The sequence below is a fragment of the Cetorhinus maximus genome, chromosome 15 (genome assembly GCF_964194155.1).
Source record: "Cetorhinus maximus chromosome 15, sCetMax3.hap1.1, whole genome shotgun sequence".
Classification (NCBI taxonomy): Eukaryota; Metazoa; Chordata; class Chondrichthyes; order Lamniformes; family Cetorhinidae; genus Cetorhinus; species Cetorhinus maximus.
In genome coordinates, this window is record NC_135893.1 from 14,977,210 (window position 1) to 14,998,658 (window position 21,449).

At 46.4% G+C, this 21,449-nt stretch overlaps 1 protein-coding gene across 4 annotated transcripts in view; it reads left to right on the top strand.

The window, feature by feature from the left end:
- prkcz (protein kinase C, zeta) overlaps positions 1-21,449 on the top strand; it is a 555,970-nt gene that overhangs the window by 373,768 nt on the left and 160,753 nt on the right. For all 4 annotated transcript variants that reach the window (XM_078557946.1, XM_078557944.1, XM_078557945.1 and 1 more), the window contains one exon: positions 3,868-3,957. In XM_078557946.1, the coding sequence (XP_078414072.1) occupies positions 3,868-3,957 (90 nt within the window). The remainder of the gene's footprint in view (positions 1-3,867; positions 3,958-21,449) is intronic.

The window sequence follows — 21,449 nt, forward strand, 5'->3', positions numbered from 1 at the left end:
AACAAAACTAACGCACTTGTAGCTAATCTAAATGTTTAAGGACCTTCACAGTGGAGCCCTAAGATGAAGGCTCATTTTTAGAAAAGCGAAATATTATTTATAACCAAAGAAGGTTTGTGGGTAAGCACCATATTAGCTTCTCCCTAAGCTGCTAAAAGCTGAGAGCTCAAGAATTGTATGTGCTCATTTTTGTTTAAGGCTTGTGTATGTTTTGTAGAATAATATCCTTGGGAGTGTAATTTCAGTTTGTGGATGCTTTTACATTATGTTATATGAAGTTGATGGGAGGAGACCCAGACTTCTGCTGTCAGCTGCACTCTCACACAACCAAGTCAGGCTTCATTAGTCTAGAGTCATTATAGACCTGCGGAAATGTAGTACAGTATTACAAAAGTTCACCCTTGTGATTTTGGATCATCTGACTGTCTCTGCACCTTACAACACTATCTTAAGTACCTATCTATCCAGTTTTTTCTTTGTATGACAAAGAAAATCAAAAATCCGAACCTTTAATTTTTTTTGCATGTGGTGTTGAATTCCTGCAGCTGTTCTCAAATTATCAGTACCTTTCTGTGGAAGAATCTCATGCAAATTTTACATGCTGTCCACAAAAATTTTCTGCTTTGGGTATAATTTAATGGCTGTTGATATTTGAGTGGTATTGATATGTAGATTTTTCAATAAAACCCTACTGTATTTTCCATCTAGAAAAGCTTGTCACAAGTAGAAGCCGTGTGAAAGATCCTATTTTTTTTTAAAAACTCCACTAATTTAGCACATTTCACTCTCTGTCCACTAATTCAGACGAGATATTATGGGTTGTTTTGGCTAAGTCTGCTGTTCCATTTTGCCAATAGCAGATGTCAGACTGGGAGACCCTGTATTGAGAGCCTGACAGCTGCTGCCTGCAATTTGTGCTACATAGAGCAATTGTGTTGGTCAGGGCTGAACTGGTCCACGATACATCTGTTGCAGACACTAAGTATTTTGCTGTTCAGTTTTGGTCATTACCCAGTTTTGACTATGGTAACATTTCTGCACCAAAATTGTAACAAAACTAACACGTCAGTTATCTAGAACAACATCCTGTGGTTTGAGAAATAATTATGGGTACTACACAACCTTTAATGCTGCTGTCACTTTATTGAAATTTCTGGAAAATGTTGTACAGATGTTTAATGAAGTTTACATTGTCAAATTTGGAAAGTTTAAAAATCTTTTCTGGGATGCTTTTATTAACTTTAAGGCTAAGATTAATTGAAGTTCAAAAAAATTAACAACCAATAGGGGAAACCAGGAAAATTCAAATGTTTGTTTGCAGATACATTAATCGCCAAATCAGAAGAAACATTTTTTTAATATTTTGATTGTCCCCACTGTGTTAGCATTAGAAATATCAGAGCAAATTAAAATATGTACTTGTAGAACTTGCAATGATTCTGTGCTCCATGTTTTAGAAAAACACTTGAATCGAAGATGTTGGAATCCTCAATATATAACTCGCATCTGTTTTATAAGTGCCATTTCAGTAAAGACCTTACAATTCACATTGCCAAATGAGTCACTTGCCTCTGTTTAGAAGACATTAAAAATTACATATTCTAGACTTTTATAATAAAAGGTTAGGTACGAAGTAACTCCATATTCCAAGTTGGCAGCTTGTTGCAGGAATGAAGAGTGGGAAGAAAAAAGGAATGCTGAAACTGACTATTTTTTCTAAATCTTTATTTTTGTTTTAGAAAATGATACCTTCCTTCATCCCTCCTTTGCCATGCAGCTCTTGTGGACAAAACAGTAGGCAGCCTCTTCCCAGACCCATTGCTGCTTTTGGTCTGCCACTAAGGGGCACACAATAACAGCAAGCCTCTCAGTATTCCATATTCATTGTTTTTCTCCCCCTTTCCCTCAGCAGATAGTGTGATTGAGTCTGATGAGATTCTCCATATTTGTGTTCCAGCAAACTCTAGTAGACATCTCACTTTTGATTTGGGATGGCTGAACAAATTCTAAATGACAGTCCCACATTGAAGATATAATGGAGAAAAAAACCTTGAAAAAAAATCACACTGACCAAACCAAACTGCTCTTATGAGTCATTGGGGAGAATTTTCTCTCCGCCAGGGGGGGCTGTGTGGGCAGGGGTGGGCACGGACCCGATCGGCGCCTCCGATCGGGCCCACACTGCCATTTTACATGGGAGGGCCAATTAAGGCCCGCCCAGCGTGACCTGCGCCCGGAAGCGCTGAGCGCCTCCTTGTGCGGGCGGGCGGGGGGTGGGGGGGGAGAGGGTTCCCTGAGTCGGGACCTGCGCTCTTTTGCACATGCGTGCAAAAGAGCGCAGAAATCCCCCTGAAGCACAGAGCTGCCTCGGGGAGATTATAAAGTTCCCAAAATTTTAATAAAGAAAAGAAAAAATTTTAAGACATGTCCCCTCATGTGACAGTGTCACATGAGCTGGGACATGTCAATGAACATTAATGAAAAAATTTAGTTAATTTATAAACCCTTCATAAAATCTCATACCGCCCATGGATGAGGTGCCATGAAAAATGCAAAGGCCGCCTGGTCCCTTCGCCTGCCCGCCAACCTTAAGGTTGGACGGGCAACTCGGTTTATTAGTTCAATTGATATTTAAATGGCCTTAATAGGCCTTTGACAGTTCAGCGGGCGAACTGAAAATCTAAATAACGCACGGTGACATCGGGCCCGGCCCCTGCTCGCCAAGCCAAAGATTCAGGTCATTGAGAAATTAGGCAAGAAAGCACTCCATCCACCACCTTCAACATTCAATCCCTCCACTCTTAACGCACAATGACAGCAGTATGTACCATCTACAAGATGCACTGCAGCAACTCATTAAGGCTCCTTTGACAACACCTTCCAAACCCCCGACCTCTACCACCTAGAAGGACAAGGATAGCAATGCAAGGGAGCACCACCACCTGCAAGTTCCCCTCCAAGCCACACACCATCCTTACTTAGAACTATACCGCTGTTCCTTCACTGTCACTGAACCAAAATCCTGGAACTCCTGTCCTAATAGCACTGTGGGTGTACCTACACCATATGGACTACAACTGTTCAAGAAGGTGGCTCACCACCACCACCACCACCTTATGCGCAATTAGGGATGAGCAATAAATGCCGGCCCAGCCAGTGATGGCCACATCCCGCGAGAGAATAAAAAAATGTTGAGTGCTTTTAGCACATTCATTATGCAATGATACTTCTTGTACTCTTGGTTTGTGATATGTTGAGCTATACTAATACTGCTGAAACCTTTAGCAGGTTTATGTTGTAACCTTAAAATAAAAAACATCAGTTGAGTACTCAGCATTGGGCGAATGGAGTAGATTCTTTATTCCAGTTGAACATTGTAACATGTTCTGACTTTCCTTTTTACATTTGACTAAAAGTTGAATGAAATATATTTCAAAGGCATTGAATATGGGGTGGTTTAAATCAAATGACAAAAATGTTTGAAATATTTTGCTATATGTCTGAGCAGCCAGATTAAGAATCTAGAGCAATAAATTTACTTAATTCTGATGGAAAAGTTGTTAATTTTTATAAGACTCTGAAATAATTCTGGTAATTAAAGGAACATTGATGTACCTTGTACTCATTATAATGTCCACAGGATAAAGGACTTTTGTGTGCTAAGATGAAGGTGCACACAGCAGTGAACATACAGCATAAAATATCATTTAAAATCAGAAGCAGAACATTTCAGCTGTTCAAACTTTATTTAAAAAGTATATGTTTACTGGAAAGTATTTATAACTTCGGAATAGAAATTGGACATATTCCTCTAATCACCTCTGAGCAGACATTACTTTGCATATTATTTGTTTAAATTGTTCACAGGACCCTAAAGAGCGACTTGGGTGTCATTCGCAGACTGGATTTGCTGACATCCAGGCTCACACCTTTTTCCGCAGCATAGACTGGGATCTGGTAAGTAATACATCTCTTTGACAAGCTGTCAATCATTTGCGATCTATGATAGGCAGATATGCTTGCAGATGCCAAGCTCTACTTTTCAGAGATAATGAGGCCCTGTGGCGATGGGGCTGTTGTGGACTCTTCTTTCAAAAGAGAAAAAAGCATATTACTCTAATGTAATTGGTTTGTGCAAGAATAATGTTGAACTGGTCATAACCTGAATGGTTGAGAACCATATCCTACTTACTTTATTGTGTAACTGGATTACTAATTGTAATACAAAAGCAAAATACTGCAGATGCTGGAAATTTGAAACAACAATGAAAAATGCTGGAAAATCTCAGCAGGTCAGGCAGCACCTGTGGAGAGAAACAGAGTTAATGGGCAGAATTTTATGGCTGACGTGCGAGTGGCGGAGCCCGCACGTCAGCGCTTAAAATGTCGCGCGAGCGTCCCAACCTCAGCGCGCGGCATCACGATATTTAGGTGGGTGGGTGCGCTATGAAGCACGACGCGCGTCCGTCGTTAATTAAAGGCCTTGTTAAGGCCCTTAACTCGGCAATTGAAGCCGATTTTGAGGAGCCCCTGCTACCTTCGCCTCGGCGAACGGGCCCAATGGGCAGGCGGATAACTGATTTTTTAACAAACCTCATCCACGGGCGGGATATGTGGGCTCAGAGGGGTTGTTAATGTTTTTTCTAAAGTATTTAATGCAGAAAGTGTTTTAAACTTGCATGTGTGTTTGTTAGCAGTTCAGATCGATTTCCAATAGCTTTCTCTGTACTTTGAAGCTTCGGCTCAGCAGTCTGCAGACAGTAATCTTTATCGGGCCTGCAGCTTTCCAGAGGCCTCCATTTAGCCTGGGTATGGGTTCTGACAGCTCCACTGGAGGCAGCTCCTCTGAGGAGGAAGGGAGGGATAGAATAAGGAGGAGGCCAGGAGTGGACAATCAGCCTCCACTGGAGCCACCTTTGGGAGACCAGGCGCAAGCACAAGGGGTGCAGGGCCAAGAGGTTATCCAAGGTGGAAGGGGCCACAGAAGACACCACTATCCTGCTGCCAGGGTTTACAGGCGGTGAAGCAGCTACCTCAATGTGACTGAGGTGCAGTGCCGAAGGAGGCTCCGACTGTCAAGGGAAACAGTCAACTATATCTGTCAGACAATTAGCCCTGAGACCTCCCCTAACTGTGTGGGTGGACACTCCATGACAGCAGCTCTGAAGGTCACAGATGCCCTCCACTTCTATGCATCTGGCTCCTTCCAGGACTCGGTGGGTGATCTTTGCGGTGCCTCCCAATCAGCTGTCCACACTTGTGTCAAGCAGGTTACAAACGCTCTGTTCAGACGGGCATTGACCTTCATCCACTGTGACCAGGCAAGTCAGACACAGCGAGCCAGAGGCTTCGTGGCTATTGCTGGCTTCCCGTGTCCAGGGTGCAATAGACTGTACACATGTGGCCATCAAGGCGCCAGCAGGTGAGCCCGGTGCCTTCGTCAGCAGGAAGGGATTCCACCCCATGAACGTGCAGATAGTGTGTGATCACAGGATGCAGATTCTGCAAGTTTGTGCAAGGGACCCAGGCAGTTCCCATGACGCCTACATCCTCAGACACTCCCAGGTGCTGGGGCTCTTCAATGCTCCGGCTCGGCTGGATGGATGGCTGCTGGGTGATGAGGGCTATCCCCTCAGAAGGTGGCTCATGACGCCTCTCTGCAATCTAAGAACAGAAGCTGAGGAGCGCTACAACAGGAGCCAGGGCACCACATGGGCTGTGGTGGAGAGAGCCATCGACCTTCTCAAGATGCACTTCCATTGCCTGGACCACTCAGGGCGCACTCCAGTACCCCCCAGATCGCGTCTCTGTGATAGTGGTAGCATGCTGCGCTCTGCACAATCTTGCACTGGAAAGGGGGGATGCAGTTGACAATGAAGACCTTGACGCAGTGGATGAGGCTGCACATGATGAATCCAGCAGTGGCTCAGATGATGAGGAAGCACAGGGCAATGATGAGGGGCAGCACGCCGACCCACTACTACACCAAGGAGGCAGGGACACCCGGGACACTTTAATCCAACGAACTTTCAGCTAGCTCCACACACATGGATCAGCAGGACCAGCATTGCCTGGCGCTTTCACACATGGCACTTAGGTGCTACATCTTCCACCTCATCAGCTGCAACTAAAGGCTTAGTACAGAAACATCAATGTCCACTCAAACACTCACGAGATGCCAATGAATCATACAAATGCAGCACAAAGGAAACACCCTCAGCCATGGTCAGAAAAGTGGACTTTATTGCCACCAAAATAAAGCACAAACGTCGCTCTGACGTACATAATTATATATTCCCTAAAATAGGGCCAACACAAAATCACGAGTGACAAACCCGTGGAGTGCCTAACATGCCTTATGCTTACGTTTGCGGGTGCTATGTCTTGGTGCCGCCCCATCGCTCGGAGTGGCTTGTGAGACAGCCTGCTGACTCTGCTGTCCTGTTGGCCTCGATGACCTTGGCGGCCGTCCTCTGGCCCATGGAGCATGTGATGGCCCTGCCTGGGAGGGAGTGGCCAGTTCCAGAACTGGCACCTCCCCAGTTGTCGCAGCCTCAACGGATGCAACGGTCACTGACAGAGAGGTGGAGGAGCTGCTGCCCTCACCCGGAGCGCCCTGAGCGGAGCCCGCAGCGACGACAGGCAGCTGCTGCACCGATGTGAGGTCACATTGGACCTCCCTGCTCACTGCAGATAGATGGGCACCGAGCGGCGACACTTGGTGCCCAGAACATCTCCCACATTGCAAATGACCACCTGTGGCCATTAGCACTGTGAGGGCTTGCAGGTCAGAGCGTAACCCAATCAGAAGATTCTCAATCTGCTGGAAGCCCCTCTCCATGAGAATCGCAAATCTCTCCATGGAGGAAGCCTGAAGCTCTGTCCTGAGGTTCACGCCATCACTGACACTCTGCCTGGATTCCTCCACCACAGAGACGAACTGAAGCACACCCTCATGCAACCCTGCCAGATGCTCTCGCGCACCCTGCCGCTTGTCCTGCAGCTGCTGCATGGCTAACATCTCCAGAGGCACATCATCACTGCCGGACTCAGCATGTGCCTGGTCCCCTGCAGTCCTCTAGCTGCTGGCGCCATTGGCACTCTCTGTCCGTGCCATCTCCTCCAGCGATTGTGAAGTGCCCTCTCCACTGTGCCCCGGGACACTAGACGACGTCATAATCCCCACCTAAGTGTTTGTCGCTGCGCTGGTGCCTGGCTCGCTGAAAGGATGTGACGCAAATTGCAAGCCTTGGCCCTGAGGTGTGGAGGGGGGGCTCTGGAAGAGTTGGTGGCGGCCATGCGGTGCTGATGCTGAAATTAACAACAAGGACAGTGCATCAGTTAGCGTTCAGTCAGTAACACCTTTCATCCCTTTTCCCCCCCACCAGCCTCATAAGTCACTCACCCTTCAAGAACCTAAGGAGACAAACATTGGTGGGGTGGGAAATAGGCAAGAGGAGGCCCAAACATTACACGCGCATACAGACAGGCTGGTCAGATGGCCTAAGGAATGCCACATGGAATGTTATGTGGATAAGTGTGCAGTTAAGCACTTGGGCAAGACAAGCAAGGTACAGGAATACATGAGTAATGGTAGGACCATAAGAAGTCACGACGATTACAGGGACCTTGCTGGGCTGACCGTTAAGGTAGCAGAACAGGAACATAAGGCGTTTAACAAGGTCAAAGCCAGACTTGCCTTTATTAGCCGAGGAATAGAATGTAGGAAAAGGGAGGTCATGTTGCAAGCGCAGAAAACACTGTCTAGGCCACATCTACACTTCTGCGTTGAGTTGTGACCTGTGCTACATGGGAGGGATGACATTGGAGTGGGGAGAGTGCAGAGGTTCCTGACCTGGATGCATGCTGGCCTGGAGAGTTGGAGTTATGAGGAAACATTGCATATACTCGCTACATTTGCCGTGGAGCACAGGAGATTGACAGGTCACATTATTGATCTTCATACCATTGAGAGGCATAGAACGGGTGGACAGAAGGCAACATTTCCCCTTGGCGCAGGGATGACTAACATGGTGGCATTTATTTAAGTTGAGTGCCATGAGGTTGACAGGTGAGGTGCTGAGGACCTTTTGGACAGAGTAACATGGGGCGCACTGTCTGAAAGGGTGGTGGAGGTACAAACCCTCCTAAGATGCAATAAGTCTTTGGATGTGCAGCAGCAATGCCATGGCATGTTAGGCCATGGGGATAGTGGTCACAAATGGGATAAGGCGATAACTTTGGAAGGTGCTAGAGACGCACATCCTCAAGGGGTTGAGGGACCTTTGTGTATGACCCACACGTCTGACTGTATCAGTCTGTGAATGAGCAGTGTTGCTGCATTAATGGTTGCAGAAATCATCAGTGCTTTGGATGGTGGGGAGACAGAGTGGATGGGACTGTGGCCCCCAAATACCTGGCCGTTGCACCCCAGCCTCGCCGACCTGGCCGCCTGCCTCCTCCCCAGCTCCATAGCCTGCTGCTCATACGTGGTGAGGTGCTGCAGCACAGCGTGCCCACCACCAGTCCGCTGACGCTCCCGGATATTGCTCTCAGTTTTTGCCTGCAGAACATAGAAGAGCATTTATTGGGGCTGATCGCTCATGTACTCTGCGGATGCACGCCGCACCCCAACCACAGTGGCCCATCTGAGGTCCCCAGCAGCTCCTGTCCACACTACTGGTGATTAGTCCCCAGAAGATAGTACGGCTGCTCCCAACCTCCTCCCCCAACGGCCACCTTGGACACATTTGGCATCCATCACTTTGAATAACACACGGGCCTTAGCGCCCATGGCAAGGAGGCGCAACTAGGTGTGGCGCCGAGGCCAGTAGATGGCTCTTGACCATGACACCTTGAGGCTCCCCTTCCACCATCTCATCACTATCAATAAGACATGTGTTGGAGTTCTGAGTATGTGTCTGGCTGCCTCCCCTGCAGGTTGCCCCCAGACTACTCAAATGCGACAAACACCAACATGGGTTCTGCGGGGAGAACCCATCTTTTCCTCAACCACTAAGGCTGATGTAAGCATGGTTACTATCTGTTTGCCCACCCAGCGTGTGCCAAATGCCCAATGCAGTAACGACACTAAGACGTGGGGCAGGGGGGACCTCAAAGGCTAAGGCTACCTGCTGTGTAAAATGGCCAAGGCTGACATGGTACTCACCCTTCCAGAGCGCAGCAAATCATTGAAGCGCTTGCGGCACTGTGTTCCTGTGCGCTGCACAGCATCTTGAGAGCTAACAGCCTCCGCCACCTCCTGCCACACTGCCTGGTCACGTGGGGGCTGCCCTCCTCCCATCCTCCGGAAACAAGATGGTTGGACACCTCTTCGAGGAGGACAGCAAGGCAGGCATCGGAGAACCGAGGGGCACAGTGGCCCCCCCGTTGGCCTACCCTGCAGCCTGCCCCCCTCCTCCTCCTGTGCCCTCACCTCTTGTGCTGCTCGGTGACTGGCCATGGTCAACAGCCTAAAGGAGGCTGCCTGGCTATTCTTTATACAGACTGCCGGTTCCCCATTGGAACTGACGGTCTGAACATGCCCGCCGCCGATTTAATTTTCCCAATGTACACGGGAGTCTGAAACGTGCTGGAGAGGCCCGCCTGCACAAAATGGTGGCGCGGTGGGGATTGGCTGCATGCCCGCCGCCGATTCGATCAGGCCCGCCCACCCATCAAACGCAAAATTCAGCCCAATGTTTCAAGTCTATGACCTTATGCTTGTTTCTGTTAATTGTAATACAGCCTTGAACTTTAATAGCTGTATCTGGCATTTTAAACTAGGACTGGTTTTTTGTATCTTATCCAGTAAAACTGGGCTTTGGACTTCTGATAGCAGGTGTTAGACACATGCACTCTCAAAGAGTAATTTTTCTTCTCAACAAATTTATTGTTGGATAACCTCTTTGTATTGCACCCAGTATTGAGCACTTCTCCCCAGAAAGCCACTCTTAACCCACAAAACCATTCATTTGTATGGGAGGCTTTTTTTGATAAAGGTAAAATGGAGAACAGGCAACCCCAGTGGCATACGGAATTTGCACACACTGCAATTCTGTGTTGATTTTTCACATGATGAGATAGCCGCCTCAATGCAAGACCATTTTATGGAGCAAAGAGTTGGGGGTGTCAGATGGTTCCTCACAATGACCATTCCAACATTTTCTGTTTATATTGATGCAAAGTGGCCCTTTTGAGAAAGTGATTAATAATTCTGGGGCTATTTTAATTTGTAGTCAAATCCCTAGCAAACATCTGCTGTAAATGAGGCCTAGCATTGTTTTCATAATTGCACAATAGATCTGCTGAGCCAACAGCTGCCTTCTGATTCTGAGATGTGAGTACGGTGGGAAGTACATCGACACCTTTCAGATAGGTTCCTTTTACGATTTTTAGGTTGAAGTTAAAAAGGATGGGTTCTATTTGTGTGATTTCTTTTGTCATTTCTGCTGATATAGACACCACAGGGTTTAGCATACTGCTGCTGTTCTAATGAATGTAACAGTTGGAACAATTGCTTGAGGAGAGGTGAATGACTTGATTAAAGACTAGTGTGCAGTGAAAATGTTGCTGTTGCAAATTCCTATTTTTACAGCTACATTAAGCGAATCAGAATGTTGTTACCTTAATCAACAATCTGGCTAACAAAAGAGGTTAAAGTGTTCAAGATGGCAACTACAGCAAATCATTTGTTAGTTACAATGACCACTGTTATAATGACCATTATAACCAACAGCATATGACGATTTGATAATTATTTGGTGTTTGTGAATTAAAGTGACAGTTCTACCTCCTCCATCCCATCCCCAACGAAATTAATAACTCAATCCAAGTGGTTTTTTTGTTTAAAAAAGAAGGAAAACCTAGATGAAAAGGCATAGCTCAAGTTTCAGAAGAGTCAGGGAGAAGACCAGGCAAACCGAGAAGTAATGCTTGGGTGATGCCAAACTTGGGTCTTAAGTTTGTAAATTACAGGAGGAAGAGAAGACTGAGAAAGTTAAGAAGTTGCACAGTTTTGTGGTTCTGGAAACAAATGAGAAAACGTTAGACAACGCAACAGTCTTCAAATTTACAGAAGGCAAATACAGGAAACATGCAAGTGATATATTTGTAATTTAGCAGGAAGACAAACAAAAAATTCAAAAGAACTCTGGCTTATTGCTGTTTTCATGACTTAGAGAAAGACTAGTAAGGTCGCAAATTGTTAAGTGTCTGAAGTATGGCTGGTGGATAATGAAAGCTTTCACAGCTAATCTGCAAAAGATCACTTTCCATTTAAAACTGGCTTTTTCTGTCATTCTTTTGAATTTTACTGCATTTTATTCTGAAAAGAGTATTTTCATCTTTATTCTTATGAATGACTTGGTTTACAATATGAATTATTAGTTGGATACCTTGATTGCTTGCTTGCATGCTTCCTTCTGTAGGGATGTGCATATCAATTCATGCATGCACACTCTCTAGCTCCCTCCCGGCATCAGTACACCTGCAGGAGGTGGTCTGCAAAACCTACCTGCCATGCCAATAGATAGATTGCTAGTGTACGAGCCATCTGAGTAGAATCCATGCTCGCTTTATGCTACGACACCTGTAACTTCATCTTGATGTGTAACCTACTCTTCAAGGGTATTTGTTCAGTCTAGTATACTTTTGGAAAATGGAATTTGGTCTGGTCATGCTGTGATTGGAAGGAAGGTTCTAGTAGATGCTGAGTTCATTCTGGAATCCAACTGGTTGTGTAAATGAGGTACTGAATGTCCCAATCTGTCACAACATCATTTGAAGAACCTTTGTAGATGGCCAATTAGCATCTTGTCAGTCCTTGCATGACTTGCTTTCCATTGGGCTGCTCAATATTCCATATTTAGATTCTCTTTTGGGGTGATGCTGTAAATGGCGAAAGTGTTACAATTCAACCTCCTAAAATGATGCTTACTTGTTGAAGTTGTTTTATAGATATAAAATGAGTAGTTGAACTAAAATGTTCAGTGCTAATGTGCAAAAAATGTATTCATCTGTAGTTCTTAAAGGTGGAAATTTTTTTTCCCAAGAAACCTTTTACAAATGAAAGAGATTTGCATTGTGTCACTGACTATAGGAAACATTCATTCATGCTGTCTCCCTTATAGAATCATAGAATCTGAGAAACTTACACCACAGAAGGAGACCATTTTGTCCATTGTGCTGTGCCAGCACTTTGCAAGAGTAACTGCACTTAGTCTCACATCCTTGAGCTTTTGTTTATAACCCTACGAGTTCCTCATCCTCCAGTATCTGTCAAACTCCCTTTTAAAATTATTTATGGAATCAGCTTACATTACCTTTACAGATGGAGTGTTCCAGATTCCAACAACTCTCAGTGAAAGTGCTCAGTGCAAATGGTATGTTGGCCTTCATTAAAGAGGACTTGAGTGCAGGAGTAAGGATGTCTTACAGCATTTATACAGGCCTTGGTAAGACCACACCTGGAGTATTGTGTGCAGTTTTAGTCTTACCTAAGAAAGGATATACTTGCCATAGAGGGAGTGTAGCGAAGGTTCACCAGACTGATTCCTGGGATGGCAGGATTGTCGTATGAGGAGAGATTGGGCCGACTAGGCCTGTATTCACTGGAGTTTAGAAAAATGAGAGGGAATTTCATTGAAACATATAAAATTCTGACAGGGTTGGACAGACTGGATGCAGGGATGATATTTCCTTTGGCTGCGGAGTCTAGAACAAGGGCTCACAATCTTAGGATACTGGGTAGGCTATTTAGGATTGAGATGAGGAGAAACTTCTTCACTCAGAGGATAGTGAACCTATGGAAATCTCCACCACAGAGGGCTGTGGAGGTCAAGTTACTGAATATATTTAAGAAGGAAATAGATTTCTGGACTCTAAAAGCGTCAAAGGGTCTGGGGAGAAAGCAGGAGTTGAGATAGAGGATCAGCCCTGATCATATTGAATGGCAGAGCAGACTCGAAGGGCCGAATGACCTATTCCTGCTTCTATTTTCTATGTTTCTAAAAATATGCTCCTCTTCTACCCTCTCGATCTTTTGCCAACAATTTTAAATCAGTGACCCCTAGTTATTGACCTACTGGTCAGAGAGAATGATTTTTTTTTTCTCTACCTACTCTATGAAAATCTCTATTACATCTCCTCTTAACCTCTGTTCCAAGGAGAACAGCCTCAACTTTTCCAGCCACTCCAGTTGTGCGCCGCTGTGTTGCGCAAGAGAGTGTGAAATGCTCTGAGTGTTGTGCAATTAGTTTGGCTGATCTGGCTGCCATGGTTGAATAACCTGCAGTGTGTGCGCCCAGTGAGATGTGGGTGTGAAGCATGCAACAGTGCAAAATATGAGGGTGAGTTGAAACTAATGAATGTTAGGCATAAAGCCTAATTGATAGAGATTGTTGGTAGCTGAGTGATAGGGGTGTGATGAATTATGCATTCTCTGAAGCTATTTGTACAGTTAGTAGAATTTGGCATTTGAAGATCCATTCACTGACCTTGACCATTTATTTGAAGTCACTGAACTCCTTGCGGGACTTGACTCCTTGCATTGTCCTCCACGAATGTCTGCTCCCACGACCTTGTGAACATGTGTTTGGAGGACCATCCTTCCCCTAACAATACAGATCACCTCTCCACTTTTCCACTTCCTCCACCAAGACCTCCTGTGCACTGTTTGGAAATCTTGGAGCCTGCTTCCTGTGCTGCAAAGGCATTCTTCACTCTTTCTAAGACAGATTCTCTTCAACCATGAGTCCCAGCACCTGCTGCAGCCACAATGCACCTTCCCTTTAAGATGCCAGCTTTAAGTATTGGCCCTTCAAGATATTGGCCCCTTGCTGATGTATCCAAACAATCAACATTGTGGACACAAAAATCATTGAAATGAGCAGACAATACAAAGTTAGCATGCTGCCTGCATTGCAATCAATGGGCAGAGGTTAATCATGCATGGCAATCCCCGCATCTATTTTTGGGGGCTACCCAGTTTAGCCCCCACAAGGCTACTTAGTCTGGAAAAATTGGGCATTTTGTTTAACCCCTAATCATCTGCTGTGGGCCTTAGTTTAATGCTTTAAAACTGCCCTGCAACTTTAGTTTTTGGCTTATATTGGAATATTATGGATTTGATATTGGTTAGAAGAATAAGGGATAAGCATAAGGAAATATAAACTCTTGGAGCTTTTCAGTGTTACCTTGGAGTCCCTTTGGTTCCAGGCCATATCTATCCCTTCGTTCTGTGGCATTTTGTTTTGACTCAGTATGTTGTAACATGGCTTTGTATTAAAATTGAAGACCCAAACAACCTGAGAAGTTTTTTTCTCTCATTATAGGGGAAAGTTAATGTCCAGTGGTTTTGCTTATGGACAAATGGCTGATTAAAAAAGCAATTTAGCATGTCAGATAAAACAAAGGTAAATAAAGCATTCTGAATTGAAGTCACACAATATAAAATGAACACTTGGCTACACCAGCTCAGCTCCCTTATACCTGCCTTCCCCGTCATTTAAAGACTGGGAGTTGAGGTAAAAAAAAGGTATTTCTTACATAATGGTGCTACGTCTGCCATTCGATCCAGGATTTAAGATTAAGCTTTGTCCCCCATACAATTTATATTGTTATAATTGACTATTGCCATGCGTATTTTGTATGGTTTCTTTAACTCTGGTTTCTTTTCTCTAGTGCAAACCATCTTCTTAAACCTCTCTCCCCTGTCCCCTCCATCCTCACTTCCAATAATGAATTGTGAGGAGCTTATGGATGACTCTGTCATGGAGATCAAGACCATCCGATCAGCTGACTCTGCCATGTCCCTTCTTCCACTAGCCCACCTGACCAAACTTCCCATTCCCATTCAAGCCCCATCCGCCTATTACCCTAGGTGTTCGTTAACCTACATTGATTCCCGGTTAAGCAATGACTTGATTTTAAAACTCTTATCCTTGTTTTCAAATCCCTCCATGGCTTCACCCATGCCTATCTCTGTAATCTCCTCCAGACTCTCAACCCTCTGCTCTTCTAAATCTGGCCTCTTGAGCATTCCCAATTATAATTGCTCCACCATTGATGAATAAGCCTTCAGATCCCTAGGCCCTAAACCCTGGAATATCCTCCCTACACCTCTTCACCTCTCTACCTCACTTTCCTCCTTTTAAGACACTAATTTAAACTTACCTCTTTAACCAATCTTTTAGTCACCTGACTTAATATTGCCTCATGTGGCTTGGTATCATATTTTCTTTTAAAATGCTTCCGTGAAGCTTCTTTGGATGTTTTATTACATTAAAGGTGCTGTATGAATAGCAGTTTTTGAGATTGTTGATGGCTACAGGGGTGCCTCAGTGCTGGACCTAAAGAACAGAGCACCAACCCAAGTTTTGAACATCATAGAGAACTTATATTGAAGATAAGAGATAATGGAAAGGCTTTGGCTAATGGGAGCAGGCAGAAGAGAATCATACTTTTGTCTCCAGAGTAAGAAAGCCGAGCTCAGAACCTTCCTGGAACAGGAAGCTGAATGTAGAATTGCCTCAAGATTTAGATAGTCTAAATTTAGATTGAGGATTAGCCCAGGTGCAGGCTAATAATGTGATGGGTAATACCACGTGGTTACCACAGACCAATCAGCTTGTTGAAGAGACTCATAGAGACACTCGTAACATGGTTCAATGAAGAGTGCAGGAGGGCATGCCAGGAGTAGCACCAGACATACCTAAAAATGAGGTGTCAACCTGGTGAACCTACAACAGAGGACTACTTGTATGCCAAATAGCATAAGCAGCAAGTAATAGACAGAGCTAAGCGATTCCACAACCTACAGATCAGACATACGTTCTGCTGGCTTGCCACATCCAGTCGTGAATGGTGGTGGACAATTAAACAACACACTGGAGGAGGAGGCTCCACAAATACCCCCATCCTCAATGGTGGAGAAACCCAGCACATCAGTGCAAAAGATAAGGCTGAAGCATTCGCAACATTTTCAACCAGAAGTGTCAAATGGATGATCCATCTCGGCCTTCTTTGGAGGTCCCCAGCATCACGGATGCCAGTATTCAGCTAATTTGATTCACTCCATGTGATGTCAAGAAATGGCTGAAGGCACTGGATCTGCAAAGGCAATGGGCCTTGACAGTATTCTGGCAATAGTACTGAAGACTTGTGCTCCAGAATTTGCCTTATCCCTAGCCAAGCTGTTCCAGTACAGCTACAACACTGGCATCTACCCGACAATGTGGAAAATTGCCCAGGTATGTCCTGTACACAAAAAGCAGGACAAATCCAACCTGGCCAATTAGCGCCCATCAGTCCACTCGCGATCATCAGTACACTGATGGAAAGGGTCATCAGCAGTGCTATCAAATGGCATTTGCTTAGCAATAACCTGCTCACTGACACTCAGTTTGGGTTCCACTAGGGTCACTCAGCTTCTGACCTCATTACAGCCGTGGTTCAAACATGGACAAAAGAGCTGAACTCCAGAAGTGAAGTGAGAGTGATTGCCCTTGACATCAAGGCGCCATTTGACCAAGTGTGGCATAAAGAAGCCCTAGCAAAACTTATGTCAATGGGAATCATGGGAAGACTCTCCACTGGTTGGAGCCGTACCTGGCACAAAGGAAGATGGTTGCGGTTGTTGGAGGTCAATCATCTCAGCTCCAGAGCATCATTGCAGGAGTTCCTCAAGGTAGTGTCCTAGGCCCAACCATCTTCAGCTGCTTCATCAATGACCTTCCTTCCATAAGATGATCAGAAGTGGAGAGGTTCGCTGATGATTGCATAATGTTCAGCACCATTCGCCACTCCTCAGATACTGAAGCAGCCCATGTCCAAATGCACCAAGACCTAGACAATATCCAGGCTTGGGCTGACAGAGACAAGTAACATTCATGACTCACAAGTACCAGATAACGATCATCTCCAATAAGAATTTAACCATCGCCCCTTGACATTCAGTGGCATTACCATCGCTGAATGCCCCACTATCAACATCCTGGGGGTTACCATTGACCAGAAACTGAACTGAAATAGCCATATAAATACCGTGGCTACTGGAGCAGGTCAGAGGCTAGGAATCCTGCGGGGAGCAGCTCACCTCCTGACTCCCCAAAGTCTGTCCGTCATCTACAAGTCACACATCAGGAGTGTGATTGAATACTCTCCACTTGCCTGGATAAGTGCAGCTCCACAAAAAAACTCAAGAAGCTTGACACCATCCAGGGCAAAGCAGCCTGCTTGATTGGCACCTTTCCACAAGCATTCGCTGCACCACCGACGCACAGTGGCAGCAGTGTGTACCATACACAAGAAGCACTGCAGGAACTCACCCAAGCTCCTTAGACAGCATCTTCCAAACCCACAACCACTACCATCTAGAAGGAGAAGGGCAGCAGAAACAAGGGAACACCACCACCTGGAAGTTCCGCTCCAAGCCACTCACCATCCTGACTTGGAAATATATTGCCATTCCTTCACTGTCGCTGGGTCAAAATCCTGGAACTCCCTCCCTAACAGCACTGTGGGTGTACCTACACCATATGGACTGCAGCGGTTCAAGAAGGAAGTTCACCACCACCTTCTCAAGGGCAATTAGGGAGGGCAATAACTGCTGGCCTAGCCAGTGACGCCCTCATCCCATAAATGATTTTTTAAAAATGCCATTTTTTTAAACCAAGATTTGATGACAGACTCATTACTACACAGTGCCTTACTGAATGGTGTGTAGAATGCATTTCATGTTATCGCTTAGTAGTAGTATAGAATTGTAAGAAATATCGTGATGATCTACATGATATATGACTGGTAGTGATATGTATCCAGCATCTGAATAGAGAGTCAAGTGATTGATACTACAATGTCTTCATATGGATAGTGCTCCTAAATTTTCTGTCTTTGTACAATTTTGTCCATTCATCGTTTACTAGAGAATAGCCTAATTCAAATAGATGGGAAAGATCTTGAACATCTTTGGTGGATTCCCACCTGATTTTAGCAGCAATCCAGCCTGCTCTCAAGTGCAACTTTGGAAAGTTTTATTTATGTGATTGTCCGAGCACACCATTCCACTATCCGACTCTCTCACCGTTTCCACCCATCTCCACTTCAATAATTGAGGCTGTTGTATTTATAATCAATATACGTTATAAGCAACGCTAGCAACTACATTGGGCGGAAATGTCCCAGATTTGCAACAAACGTGGTAGTGCGTGGGAAAAGGACGTTTTGCCCACCGGCCGCAATGGCAGGTTTTCGTGCCAATCCCGCCTCATTAATCATGCATTCCCAGGAGAAGCGCTGGGTCGCTGGCGGGGTGGTCTCTCATCACCTGCCCACCGTCACATCAGGCCTTTGGTAAACCAGGTGCCATATTTAAAGGCCACCCCTGCAAAGAGCTAGCACTCTTCAAGGGATAGGAAGCTGCTGCAAACTGATGGCTGCCAAAGGGAGGAAACATGCTGCCCCCAGATTTAGCGAAGCACTTTCCAGCGCAAACTGGATGCAGTGGAAGCCCGCTGCAAAGTCCTCTACCCCCTGCCCTAGGCGAAGGCCAGCAAGCAAGGTCACCAATCCAGCATGGGAGACGGTGGTCAGGCCAACGCCTTGCAAAAGAGGATAGCCATCCAGTGCTGAAAGAGGATGAATGGTCTCATCCGTTCCTCCAAGCTAAGTCACTCTTCTCATCACTCCCAACTCTCTCACTCTCAAACCTATCACTCATCCCCATAGGGATCTCGCACCTCAAGGGAAGCACCGCTGACTCTAATACACACCTTCACATCTCCATTAGGCTCATATCCTCTTGAGCTTACGTCCTCATCCCATCCATGGCTCCCCTCACCACATAAACATTCCTTGCAGTGTCATGTGTCCTGCTGACATTCTCTCCATCTGTTTTCATGCAGGAGAAGCTGGCTCACAGCAGCAGGGAGTGGTCCCCGACCTGGGGTGGAGTGACCTACATTAGGCCCCTCATTCAGTTTGAGGAGCGTGCCACTGCACTGGCTGGTGATGTTGTGGACCATGCCCGCAGCGATGGTGAGGTCAGCGGTGAATATCCACATGAGGATCCTGCACCACATCATCTCTCTCAAAGCAACTGTGAGTGCTCTTTCTCTTGCTTTTGACTCTCCTGCCATGCACTAATCATCTCTACTTTGGTTCACAGGGAGCTGTGCCAAGCAACCAACAACCTCAGCCAGCCAGTAAGTCTATCAGCTGCATCCAGGTGCTCACCTCCAGCCAAGGGGACACCTCCTCCATTGAAGAGCTGGAAATAAGCAGCCCGGAAGACCCGTCACAGCGCTTACCCACACTCTTCACCATCGCAGAGACACACACCTCGGTGGGATCTAGATCAGGCACAGATTCACAATCTGATGGTCACTGCACGGACACATGTCTGCAGCAGGAGGAGGCAGGTTCGGCCGAGCTCCCACGCAATCGGAGGACTGCTGAAGAAGAGGCACCTGTGAGGTCCGAGTCAGATGACAAGCCTCTGGATTCGGCCTTCCAACTCATTGTGGAGAGTCAGCAGAAGGCGGGGGAACATCATACAGAGCTGTTGAAAGCCCTCAACAGAGAAGCACATGAGTTGGAGGAGTGCGTCCGCCTGCTGTCCGATGACGTGGTGCGTATATGGAGGTCTCGATGGGAAGGATGGCAGACGCCATGGAGACCCTGGTCCAGCAGAACGTGGAGATGCACGCAGACCTGCACTCCATCGCAGTAACCATGAATGAGTTTCTGCAGTGGCAGAGAGAGGGAAACTGGGCACCTTGACGTCCCACCAGATGCTCCTTCTCCTCAAAGACCCAGGCCGGGGCCCTTGAGCCCCTCGATGGAGGAGGAGTGGCCGCTGGACTCCGCTGGGTCATCCACTCAGGAATCTCAGAGGTTGTCTGCGCCGTTCGAGTCCCCTTTGCCTGTGCCCCCCTCAACCCCGTCCTCTGTCACCGCAGAGAGAGCAGCTGACTCACAGGAGGACAGCCGAAGCAAGCCGAGGCCCTCAAGGCTTCAGCTGTCCAGCGGACGCACATCAAAGTCATTAGAGGCAACAGAGCCAACCATTGCACAGGCTGTCTCCACCCTTGCTGTGGCTGTCAAGGCAGCACCTCAAAGTGGTAGGCCTAGAAAACTTAAGAATTTCTGATCACAAGCAGTTGCAGGGGTGAACACATTTTGTCACTTTATAATCTGAAAATATATTCACTTTCACAGAATAATGTATAATGGTGTCTTTCAGCTTCATTTAAAGACTTCGCAAGTCCTCCCCCTGCACCCCCCACCACTAGCTGTTCGGCTGCATGCAGCTGGCCCACAAGTGATTCTGGAGGCAGAGGTGTGGGTGTGTGTGTGTGTGGCAGTGTGGCAGGGCCTTTTGGAGCCTCGTGCAAGCACTCTCGCATGCACACAGATCCTTCCTCGTGAGCCTTTGGAACTCTCTTCCTGAAAAGGCGGTGGAAGTAGAGTCTTTGAATATTTTTAAGGCAGAGGTAGATAGATTCTTTATAAGCAAGGGAGTGAAAGGTTATTAGCGGGGTAGGTGGGAATGTGGAGTTGAAGTTACAATAAGATCATCCATGATCTTATTGAATGGTGGAGCAGGCTTGAGGGGCCGAGTGGCCTACTCCTGCTCCTAATTTGTTTGTATGTATGTATGTATCACACTCATCTCAATATCCTGAGCATGTTCAGTGCTGCCTGCTGGAATTCTCTTTCAGTTGTTCATCTGAGCTGACCTGCATCTCTGCCCACCTACTGATTGTACTCCCATGCAGTACCTGTTCCTACCCAACACAAGGCTCCTTTCACTTTCAAATTTAGAAGCATGATACTGATGAAGTTTGCCTTTAGTTCCCCCATCCTTTCCCCTCCCCCAGTCACCCATGTCCTTTCCCCCACCACTGTTGACCCCCTGGCATCACCCTCCACCTCCCCACCATCACCTGTCAGCCAGAACCCTTTTCTTTCCAGGATGCCCAGGTGAACATGCACATTGCCTACCTTCCCAAGTGTCCCACCCCCATCCGCTTTAACCTTCCCGATGACCTCCTTCCCATTCCCAGGGTCTATGCCTGCCTCCACATCCCCACCAACCACCCTCACCGTCCTGCCTAACTCTACTGTCGCACCCTTACCCTCCCGCCCTACCGGCTCCCTTTTACCCTCTCTCATTCTCACCATTCCCTCCTACCACACATTTCACTTGGATCATTTTGCTCCCCAGGAGGCAGTCATCGACTCCACAGACCCCTTCCTTGTATGTTCACCTGGACATCTCCCACTTACTCCTTCCTCCACCCTTACTCCTTCCTCCACCCTTACTCCTTCCTCCACCCTTACTCCTTCCTCCACCCATACTCCTTCCTCCACCCATACTCCTTCCTCCACCCATACTCCTTCCTCCTCCCATACTCCTTCCTCCACCCATACTCCTTCCTCACCCATAC